This window comes from Mus caroli, chromosome 5 (assembly GCF_900094665.2).
Source record: "Mus caroli chromosome 5, CAROLI_EIJ_v1.1, whole genome shotgun sequence".
NCBI classification, from domain to species: Eukaryota; Metazoa; Chordata; class Mammalia; order Rodentia; family Muridae; genus Mus; species Mus caroli.
In genome coordinates, this window is record NC_034574.1 from 67,372,786 (window position 1) to 67,385,040 (window position 12,255).

Here is a 12,255-nt window from a genome sequence, read left to right on the forward strand (position 1 = left end):
CAGATCATGATAACTTTTCTAATGACAGTTCTGGAAGAAGTGAGGGAAAAAAAAGACTTGAAACTTCAGCACCACTTAAATTCATTAAAAGTAAAAGCGCCCTTCCAAGCAGTGCTCTCAGTATTGATTCCAAATGACTGTCCCAGCGCAAGTCAGAACTAGTTCTGGTTACCATATTTAATCATGATTTCAGAGATATGTCAAGACATCAAAGAGATATCATCGTAAGTAATGTACTGAGAGAAAACTGGTGCCCAACAGTTTAAAGTCCCAATTTGTACTGTGTCTTGTTTAGTTACTGTGAGCTCTGAAGAAGAATATAACTTCAGAGCTATGGATTTGATTGGGGGCCAGATATTTGCAGAAAGGGGCAGTACTGGATTCTGTGGCAACGTATCTATGTTGCTCCTCAAAGCAAATTTTGGATATTCCACCCCCACACCCCCCTAAAAACACCACGGACTGGTCACCAGATGTGGAGCCCATATGGCACAAGCACACAAGAGCTAATAAGCACAGCAGCAGGCAGGAATAATTCTGAAATGACCGACAAATGTTTGGTGCTATTGACTTCCTTGGTTTAAAAAAAAAAAACATAAATCACTATTTAAACCTAGAAATATGATTTGCTCAATTTTCTACAAATCTTTTATTTTCTTGAAAATTTCACCTTGAAAGGAAATTTACCCATATGTAGTTCATTACTTGGTCTGAATGAAGACGTAAACTTCATGTGAATACTAAAAGAAAGGACTCTGACTGAGGGACAGAGAGAGACTACTTTAGCTGTACAGATGAGCTGTTCACTCAGCTCCTAACTCTGTTACAACAAATCAGTGGCCAAAGCCACTGCACTGTCTGTGTCCAGGCCAGCTCTTGGACATCATCCCTGAGTGTCATCTCCTTCTCCACAGATGTGTACTCAACATCCAGTCCATGTACATAAACAACCCCATGACATAAACAACACTACTGAACATGAGGTTCCTAGCCTGCCCACCCGCTGCATGGCCCACCACTATGTGTAAGCACGTGGTGGGGAGATGAGAAAGAGAAGCAAAGAAGTCTGTCTGAGCACTATGGAGAGAGGTGGATATTCAGAATTGAGGCCATGGTGAAGTCCCCAGCAGTACTGCCACTGAGGGCCATGTCTGCGTTCATGACCATCCAGCAGCAGGACTCGGTCTAGGTCCATTGCCAGTATTACGAAAGGCCATGCAGACATCCCTGGTTTGGGCTACCACCGGGGACCATGTTGATATTCAAGGGCTTCACAGAGCTGGCACCACCCCTCACTGGCTATAGCATGTGGGAGAGCAGACCCAACACCTACTTCATCTGGGCAGCACATAAAGCTGGGCCAGGTGATGTGGGCACAAGTGAGCCAGGCCCAAGGGCATGAGAGAGGGAGAGCTTGCCCTGCCCCTTTCTGGCTGTAGCATTGGGTGAGCTAGCTGGGACAGTGCTGAAGAACTTACCCTGGTGGTGTAGGTTCAATAGAGCTGGAGACTGACCAACTCTGCCCAGGCCTAGATGCAGGGTTTTGAGTTGGCCCACAATAACATCTACCCCGTCTACAAACCTGCTAGAACTCATGAAGGGTCCTACATATCCAAAGCTTCAGGGCAACAACAGGATACCCCAGAGGAGTCCCTGTGAGGATTCAGTATTGATAGTGTAGCAGAATCCAGAGGCCTCAAACCAGACCAATGACTCATTGCAATGAACATTTGCAAATAAAGGTGTGTGGACAAAAGTGTGTACTGTGTGATACACTGTAACACTACAGCTTCCATAGGGAGGTGGAGTTGGTTGTTCTTGTTGTTATTATTCTTTATTTTATTTTATTTTTATTTGGGAAGGGATGTTGCAAGGGCATGAAGGGATATGAAGGGCTGGAAAGATCAGTGCATGATGTGAAATTCACAAAAAATGAATCAATAAAAGGTTAAATATACATTGCATAAATACATGGAACTTTCAAAGAACAAATAGTATTTTAAAAAGAAAACCCTACCTTTAAGTTATATCTAAGATGTCCTACAAATGGACATGAGCAATACACTTTCTACAAGGGAAAATAACGTAAAAGAAACTTCATTACACAATGTTGTTATTTCCTTTCATTCTTAGACATCAATATGTTATACCTAAGAGCATGGCCCAGGGGGAAAGTCCTTGTCTAGTATGTGCAAGGTATTGAGTTTGATTCTTAGCACTCTTCAAAAACGTATAGATGATTAAAAAAGAAAAAGAAAATAATAATCTTATCCACTGCTGGTATAGCCAGCATAGCACTAGGAGTCGAGCTAAGGACAGAAGTCAGTGCAGTGAGACACACATCATTATCTTTCTTTTGGTCAAGCAAACCAGAATAAGGTTATGTGTTGAGAATTGGTTCTAAGGCTTTGTCTTATTTCGGCTCCCAAAAGCTGTGCTTCCAGACCTGAGGGTCCCTGCCCCCATCTGGCTTCAATTGATAATAAAGAATTGCCATACGGCCAATGGCTGGGCAAGAAGATGGGGCACAACTTTTAGACTGAGCAGGCAAGGGACTGAGAGAGAAGGAAAGAGGAGGAATCACCATGTCTCGAGGCAAAGGAATCAGAATTAAGAGTTGCAGGAGAGAAACTGTCCAGCAATGTAGGTGGAAAGGGAAGTGGCCCCATGAGGGGGCTGTCTAGAAGGTAACAGGGCAGCAAAGATAAAATAAAGATTTAGAAGGTATTAAGCCAGTAATACCAAAGGGGAGTGTTTGCTAGCCACGGGAAGGTTTAGAAGTGCCCAGCCATTGAGCTAGTCAAGACATATCACAATTAGCTGGTACTCTGTGTGTGTGTGTGTGTGTGTGTGTGTGTGTGTGCGTGCGCGTGTGTCTGTCTTTCATTTGTGAATCCAGAGAGCTCTTGGGTGTGTGCAGGGCCCACTGGGAGCCAAAGCAGTTTAACTGATTCATCGCTACAGTTAAGCTTCTCCTGTTTTTCACGCAATGAACACCCACCCACCTGTATGCACTGCTCCTTCAATTACTAGCATAGAGGCAAGCATTTTTGGTAGACCCATAACACACTAAGAACTAAAATTGTCAGTCTTAAATTTACTTTGTCTGATTACTAACTCTGGCTTCCAGCTGGAATAACATATGATATCACCACTTTTGAGACAAGCCAGGTTTAAGAGCAACAGTTTACATGATCTGAGTCCCTTTCTAATCAGGTGCTTGGCACAGATTCACTCGCTCCTAACCTGGCAATGCCCCCATGCTCAACAAATTAACAAGAAGTTCGTGAAAATTGTTTCATATTTCATATTTTTCTTTCTCCTCCTCCCTTCTCCTTCAATATTCAAAATTATAATGCCTTAATAAGTCAATATCAAGAACATTAAAATAAAATATTCTGTTTTTTTTTAAAGGTGAAATCGAGGTGATTAATATCCTTGTCATCAAATGAGTTAAGTCACATAAGGTCCAATTAAAGGCTTGCCAAGGAATGAACACTAAGGTAAAGTATAAGTTGAGGGAGGTGGAAGAGACGCAAGCACGGTAGTGGGTAAAGTTGCACTGGCTCATGGGTAAACTCCACCGTGCAAGCACAAGGATCTGACTCAGATCCCAGAGCCCATGTAAAAGCCAGGTGTGGTGGCACAGATCTGTAACCCAGAACTGGGAGATGGAAACAGGGTGATGTCAGCAGGCTCTCTCAACACTGAGCCTAAACAAAATGCTGAGCTCCAGGTTCAGTGAGAGAGAGTCTTCCCAAAAATAAGATGGGAGTTGATAGAGGAAAACACTCAGTGTTGGCATATGGCCTCCATATGCACATGCACACACAAGCATCACACACACACACACACACTATAACCAGTATCAAAGAAAAACTCCTATCCTCATACTTGAGAACAAGTATGGAGGGATGACTGAAAAATTAACCAACAGTCGTTCTAATACCTTACGCTGGTACAAAGGCTCCAGGAATACATAGTTAAAAGGGGATTCAGTGTCAGACAGACTGGCTTGCAACTCAGCTCCCATAATCACCAGCAGCAAGATCATGGTCAAGCTCAACCTAACCATTCGTGAACACACAATTAGTTCATGAAATTCACTTAAAAAACTGGTTGGTTGGAATCTAGGGCTTACTGTATTACAGGGGAATATTAACACAGCAGGAGACATTTTAGCTAGCCTATGAAACCCTGTTAAGATGCTCCCACAGTGCTGAGAACACTGCTATCTAATGCCCATTACAGTGTATGAAAAGTCAAGGAACCACATGGTTTCTTGGTCTCACTGCTTCCCTGTCTGCAGACCTCATGCACTCAAGAAATGGTTATTACACGGAATGAAATAATTATTTTGGAAACAGCTTTTCAGGTTGGTTTTTCCATCTATGATTTGGAAGTGCTACATCTCTTGGCAAAGAACTAGAAGTCAAGTGCTTCTCTGGAGAGAGGAGAAAGTGATAGAGAGAAGACACAGTTTTTGCACCAGTCAACTTTAAAGTTGACCCCCATGAACCAGGAGTTCTGAACTGAAGGAAATAAAAGTCACAGGTTGTGTGAGTTAAGATATGTGCCATCATAGGAGCACCCGAGGCTCCCAAATGTTAAGCTACCCCGACCCCTGTTATTTCTAAGACTCGCAGGTCTCTGAAAACATCTTACACACCATCAATCTGCATAGGTAAATCTCATGTAGCATGAAGACACATATATTCATATGCTGCATGAATATACAGTAAAGAGCCAGCCTGCGTGGTGGAAGGGCAAAGCTATAAGCCCTGTGAACTTGGTACTGTGGTACAGGGACTCAGTCAGTCTCCTATCCCTGGTCACAGGCAAGCCTTCACCAGGTCAGGCCACCAATGAAGGCACAAGGCAGGGCAGCAGCTGCACGCTGACAGCTGACTCCAGAGAAGAGAGGTGAGGAAACAGGAGCTGCCGCCACCCTATTCTTACAGAGGAGCAGGAAGCCCTGCTGCACGCATCCTTTGGGGAAGGATCCGTCCAAGAGGAAAACAGGTAGGACTAAACTCATGGAGTGAAACGTCACTGTTTGTGCAGACAACAGGGAGAGTGAGAGAGAGGCCAAGCACGTGCTAAGGAAACCCTGTGGAGATTCGGAGGGTGACGTCTGCTCTGCTTTGCTCTCTCTCCCGGGAATTATTTTCTTTCTTTCTTTTTTAACGGTTTATGTGTTATTTTTATGTGCACAGGTTTTCTGCCTGCATTTGTTATCTTCACACTATACATATGCAATACTGATGGAGGCCAGAAGAGGGCATCATATCCCCTGGGATTGAAGATACAAACAGTTGTGCACTACCCTGTGGGCACTGGGATGCAAAACTGGGTCCTCTGGAAGAGCAGTCAGGCACTCTTATCTGCTGAGCCATCTCTACAGCCCTGGGTTTATTTTTCAGTGTATTTTTGTGAAAAGTGCACTCTACAACTGTCCTCAGAAAAATATCCTATTGGAATGCCCCCTGCCCCCATCTCTGGAACAGCACCAAGGACAAGTTACAGGATCATTGTTTTCGGCTTCCTTGCTCGATCTTTACTCAAGCCAAGCGTTATCATCCTTGGTTTGCAAATGGGAACAGCACTGTGGGACATACTGACTCTGGCTACTATGGCCTTTGGCCAAAGAAAAGCAGACTGGTGGGAACTTCTTCCCAGAAAACCTCAATCTTAATTATTATAAATGGCTGAAAACAGGCATAATAAAACAGGACCTCCCAAGGTGACAGCCAATCAGGAACAGTGCAATAATGACCATTATATATATTGCCAAGCCATGTGGCTTGAAAGCTAATACAAGCATCAGGGAATTCAGAAGGTAAAGCCTCCAATGCTACAAGGCTAGCAGATATATTATTATTTACTTCCTTAAATGTAGTTTGTTTTAGAAAAAGGTAATCTACAATTTAATAGAAAAAAAACAAATCTTACCCTTAAAAAACTACTTTGGCAACTTTAAAAATCATGTGCTTTTTTTTTTCATCGATTGCAAAGACAGATACAATTTAAGCTAAGGGAATATTATACCTATATAAGCTTGAATTGATTTATAATCATTTAGCTTTTCATTTAAAACCTATTTTCCAAGTTGGATAGTTTTATATAAAGCAATAGCAAAAGAAGAATAAAACGTATATATTTACATGTGAGTGCTATAGGAAGTATAAACACAGCTGCTTCCTCTTCTCTATAGCTTGCTAGCATTTTATAACCACTGTAAATTATATTACACCCAATAAAAGCCTTTTCCGGTGACAATTAGCATAAAAACATCAGCTATATACTTAAGACTTAAAGAAAAATACTGTTGAGTGTTACCAAACAGTAACTTTTAAAATACAACATTTTTCTGAGTGGCACTCATTTTTCTTCAATAAATTTTAACTTAGAAGAGTAAAGTACAGAAGAGAATATATTAGCAGTATGGCATGATAACACAGACATTTTGCTTAGTTTGCTCATCTGAAAGAACACATGGTGGATGGTTCCTACTATCGGAGTGCTTGCTACCTGCCTGGCAGCAAGCCTAGCGATGTGTGCCTAGTTTCCCTCAGTACTAAAGCATCATAAGACACTGCGGTGTTCATATTTCAGTTTCACTTTCTAATCTAAATTATCTTGCTGTATTATTAAAATGGAAAATTCCACATCTGTAATGCCAAACTAAGTGACTCTAGGTTTTGACTTAAGAGACTAGCCCTGCAGTCCTAGTGTGCTATTGCTGCATAGCTCGGCTGCTCTAAGTAACAGCAGCAGACCACACATTTCAAACAACCTGTCAAAGGACATGCGGAATTTTTATCATGAAAAATAGTGTCAGAGCCATGTTTAATCTGACTTGAACACCACACAATATACCCATAAATCAAAGCACTATGCTATTCTATCATATGCACAATTTTTGGTGTGTTACACATCCGCTAAAACTAAATTTAACACATTCCAATAACTTCGTGTGGGTTTTGAAGAGGTGGCTCAGCAGCCGAGCGCACTGGAGACGCGCACGTGACCTGGGTGTGATCCTCAGCACCAACACAACGGCTCACAAATGTGTGCAACTTCAGCTCCAGAGGATCCAACACCCTCTTCTGGACTCCATGGGAAAATGTATGTAAGCAAAACACCCACACATAGAAAATAAAATCATAAAGTAATTTTAGAAAATCAACACCCCCAGTTGTAAACTGAAAAAAAAATTGATTTAAAATAATACAATTCCTTAAGCAAAGAAAGTATCTTTATGATCTAACACACCCATGATTCGTATCACAAGTCTGTGTGTCTGGGTTCAGCCTATGCTGTTGGTAAATGAATAATTTGACAATGACTATAAATACGTTCAACATTTAAAACACTGCTGTGGACTCTGGGGATGAGAAGGAGAGAAAGAGGTATGAAAATCTTAAATCCCCTATTGTTTAAAGCGTAATCACTGTTGGTAGATGAAAGCATTTATTTTGAATAAACTCTTAGTTTAAAGCCTGGTTCAGTAGCTTTGTATTCCAGAGCCTGAGCTGAGGTTTTCAGAGCAGACTGTGAGTCAGAGCAGTAGAGAGAGTGGGTGCCATGTGCCACTTTTCCAGGATAGGAGCTCTTAGTCTGACTTAAGCCATAAAGTCAACTGGGGTCAGAGTGAAAAAGGCTCAGCGGCAGTGCCGGGTCACAGTGGAGGAGGCCCAGTGGCAGTGCAGGGTTACACTGGAGGAGGCCCAGCGGCAGTGCAGGGGTCACAGTGGAGGAAGCCCAGCAGCAGTGCAGGGGTCACAGTGCAGGAGGCCCAGTGGCAGTGCAGGGGTCACACTGGAGGAGGCCCAGTGGCAGTGCAGGGGTCACACTGGAGGAGGCCCAGTGGCAGTGCAGGGGTCACACTGGAGGAGGCCCAGTGACAGTGCGGGGTCACACTGGAGGAGGCCCAGTGGCAGTGCAGGGGTCACAGTGGAGGAGGCCCAGCGGCAGCTGGCTGGCACTAACATTTGAGTTTTGAATCCACCTAGAATTTTTTTTTTACTCGTGATCTGGCTTGATCTAATTTGTTTCTTGAATGGATATATGTATACATGCATACACACGTGTGTGTGTGTGTGTGTGTGTGTGTGTGTATTAACTTTACTGATACAGATGACATCTTTGACATCATTTTCTTCCTCTTACACTGGGGGAATATTTTTTTCTCATGGTTGAAACAAATTCTGATTGATTTCATATTTTTCCATGAAAGATATTTAGATATTTTCATGGATAGCTCAGGATACACAGGTAGGTGGATCTTTGAGAATTTAAGGCCTTAAAGTCAAGTTCCAGGGCTACGTTTCTGCTCAAAATAAAAATGACTTTTTTATTGCTAGTAATTGTCCTAGTACAGTTGTTCAGCTTTGACTGTTGATCATGCATCTGGTGTCTTGGTTGCCTTGTCTGGCTTTTCTTTATTACTTTATTTACTTTAAGCCTAGCACTTGGGAGGCAGAGGCAGTTGGATCTCTGTGAGATCAAGACTAGTCCAGTCTAAAGACTATGTTCCAGGACAACCAGGGCTACACATAGAAATACTGAATAAGAATCAAAATAACAACATAAAAAAAATTTTTAAAAATCAAATGTCAAAATAAAAATTATTTGTTTTGTTTTGTTTTTTAAAGATTTATTTTATGTATATGAGTACACTGTAACTGTCCTCAGATACTTCAGAAGAGGGCATCAGATCCCATTACAGATGGTTGTGAGCCACCATGTGGTTGCTGGGAATTGAATTTAGAACCGCTGGAGGAGTCATCAGTGCTCTTAACCACTGAGCCATCTCTCCAGACCAAAAGTTCTGTTTTAGTAAAAAAAAAAAAAATTATACCATATAACTTTTTTTTGAGACAGGGTTTCTCTGTGTAGCACTGGCTGGCTTAGAACTCACTTTGTAGACCAAGCTGGCCTTGAACTCAGAAATCCGCCCGCCTTTGCCTCCCAAGTTCTGAGATTAAAGGTGTGCGACACCACTGCCCGGCTACCATATAACTTTTAAAAGCCTAATATCCAGAATTTGTTTAAAAAAGAACATTAAATAAAAGATGAGCAAAACAAAAAGAGTAAAGATGAATAGCCAGTAAGTATAAGCTATTCTTATCTACTACAATTGTAAATTTATACAAAATACAGCCACTGACTGCTATAAGATATCGGTAATTTGTATAATACTGAAATGTTGGACACCATGCTGAGAAGAGTGTTCTACGAACAAGAAAAATCCCTAATTGCAACTTGATGATGCTTAGCAAACACACAGATTTGAGGTTACTAAATAGTCCATGACCTAATAAACGTCTCCAAACAATGCGGCCTGGAGAAACCCCTCCCATGGGCTTCTGAAGACATGATCCAGGATGCTCACACCTGCTTTATATACTCTCTTAAGGGGAGCATCCCTGCTTAACACACTGTGGACATACACATACACACACACACACACACATCAATTGGATACTTATGGTATAGTATTAATGAACAAACTATATATAATTTTCAGTTGTCTTGAAAATTGGAAGTTGAGAGATGAATTCAATTTTTTAACAATATTTATAGTACAATGTAGATTATGCAAAAAGTAAAGCCTATAATAAATGTACTATACTACAGAAAAACAAATATTTAAAGAAAGTTTAAAAAAAGCAAGAATAGAGCTAGACCTATCTCTAGAGAGAAAAAAGAATTGGATTATGGAAAAATCTATATCAAAGGTGCTTCATTAATTTCTACTTTTATTTCTTTAATTAATAGGATCTATGGGTAATTGTGAAAAATGATAAATTATAATGTGCCTGTATGGAAAGTGCATAGTTGTTTGCCATATTATATAAGTTTATATTTTATAATACTTTTAAAATTCATTATAATGCAAAAATGCTTTATAAATAAATGTTTTAAAGTTTCCTATGAAGGTATTTCATAAATCATAGACAATTCTGCCCCAACAACCAGCCCTCACACTAAACACTACAAACAGGATTTACCTCCCTGCATCTGTTGCTAAGCGTTATTTTAAGGCATGTGCTCGATGTTGTACATAGATTACAGACTAGGTACTACCAAAGAAATATAAATACCTGGAGCTTTTTACAGAAAAATTAGCAAGAATTATATAAAGACTATGAAGATCTAGAAAGACACAGTGTGCATAGAAATGAAAGCAAGTTTCCAGAAGTTAATAAAATAGTCAAAGTTTTTCTTATAGTTAAGAACTCAAAGATAACAACGTTATTTTTTTTTTTAATAAATGTCAAGTTTTTCTGGCTGAATTTGAACTGGGTGGCACTCAGAGGATTTGATGCAGAGCACATGTATTAGTTGTTTGCCTGTTGTTGTCATAGAGTACCATGCCACGGCTTTCTTTGTGCTATGGTGCCAGAGGGACCATCACCACCACAATGGGAAGTCAGGCAGCAGTCATGGTGGCTGGAGAAGCAACCTGACAGGTCACATCTTAAATCACAAAGGAGAGAAAGGGAGCTGGGAACTGTCCTGGCCACATTGTCACACTTCCTCCATCAAGGACGCATCTCCTAAGCCTATCCAAACAGTGCCACTAACCAGGAACCAAGTATCTGACCCCATGGGGGACAATCTCATTCAACCCACAGCTGTGCATGTCAATAATATGATTACTCAGATTAGAACAGATATCCAAAGTGTACTGCTGGAAGTCAGACCCTCAGTTAGTAACATATGGATAAGGCCACACAGCAGCTTACCTGTAGAAGGAGCCTTTCAAACGCCAGGAAGTTATCCCACTTGGCAGTCTGTGGGTGCTTCAGAGTTTGAGCTGTGGCCATCCCAAGCTGTAGAAGCCCACAGTGAGTTGTAAGAGCTCTGAGGTTGTTCTTGAAGAGTTGAATATAGGACATGAGCTGCCCTGGAGTCACTCTTCCTGGAGAAAGATAAAAATTTATCATTGTACTCTCTTCCCTTTTACTAAATAATGACAAAGAGGCCCTGAACAAAGTCACTGTCTTACATGTGCACAGAACTCCAGAGCTGACCAATCTTTCCTAAACTATTATGATTCTTCTAGGAACACAAAGGCTTGCAAGAAAGAAAAGAAGAATTAAGCCAACTAGCCAAAGCCATATTGCTAGTAGAACTCATTTGATAATTGCCTAATATCCTGAAAAGAGTTTTCAAGTAAAGGCACACAAATATTTGTTGATCTCAATATAGCATATCTATGCATGACAAGATACAAGAGTTAAATGGAAAGCTTTTTAGTTGTGTGTATGTGTGTAAAGAACATGTTAGAACCGGGCAGTGGTGGTGTACACCTTTAATCCCAGCACTTGGGAAGCAAAGGCAGGCGGATTTCTGAGTTCGAGGCTAGCCTAGTCTACAGAGTGAGTTCCAGGACAGTAAGGGCTACACAGAGAAACCCTGCCTCGAAACAAAACAAAACAAAACATGTTAAAATTGTGTCTAAAGCCTTCATCCCTGGTATCAGGGACTTCACTACTGTATTCATGAGGTTCAAGGCTGTATGTTCCATGGAACAAAAGTGTTTGGCAAATGAGAGTAAATTGCTAGTGGATGTACAAAGTGCATCTGAAGACGTGCACACTCTGGACTGATAAGCTCCTTCGGGTCCTTTGATGGACTCATCTCCCACTTTCTGATTGGTTACACTTCATAGCTGACGGTCATGAGTGTCTTACACAATACTCCTATACACCAAATTCTCCTCATCAGGCAAAAAGAAAGCACGGAGTCAGGCACAATTCTGAGTCGATAGATCATTCCTATAGACCTCACCCGTGCTGGGCTTGTGGACTATTCTCTGAAACTGAATTTCGACTGTTTATTGCTATACTTACAGGTATTTTCACTGTTAATAAAACAACCTTTGTTGACTCAGCACATGCAGGCGCTCAAAGAAACATGGCCTCTTCTGATTCTCAGAGCAACTACAGGAGGTAGCAAACTAGGTCCCTGTGGCATCTGTTAGTCTCACCCAAGGTATTCACAACTGAGTGTCTGCCAGTGTAAGTCAACAGATAGCACCTAATATGCAGCTTTTGCTAAAGATTATGACACACACCAAACAGACCTGGCCACGAGTAACTTAAAACCCTGAATCACATCTACCTTTTAAACAAATGTTTGTGAAGAGATTAAAAATACTAAGGTGCCTTCTTATCAGTGTTTGATGGCAAGCACATGAGAAAAAGAACAGCAAATGACTATTCCTCATGAATTTCTCTAGTT

The 12,255-nt window shown here is 41.2% G+C and overlaps 1 protein-coding gene across 1 annotated transcript in view; it reads right to left on the reverse strand.

Annotated features, from left to right (window-relative positions):
- Positions 1-12,255, reverse strand: part of Scfd2 (sec1 family domain containing 2) — a 322,071-nt gene that overhangs the window by 241,298 nt on the left and 68,518 nt on the right. Inside the window, exon 4 of the mRNA XM_021162778.1 lies at positions 10,755-10,930. Within this exon, the coding sequence (XP_021018437.1) occupies positions 10,755-10,930 (176 nt within the window). The remainder of the gene's footprint in view (positions 1-10,754; positions 10,931-12,255) is intronic.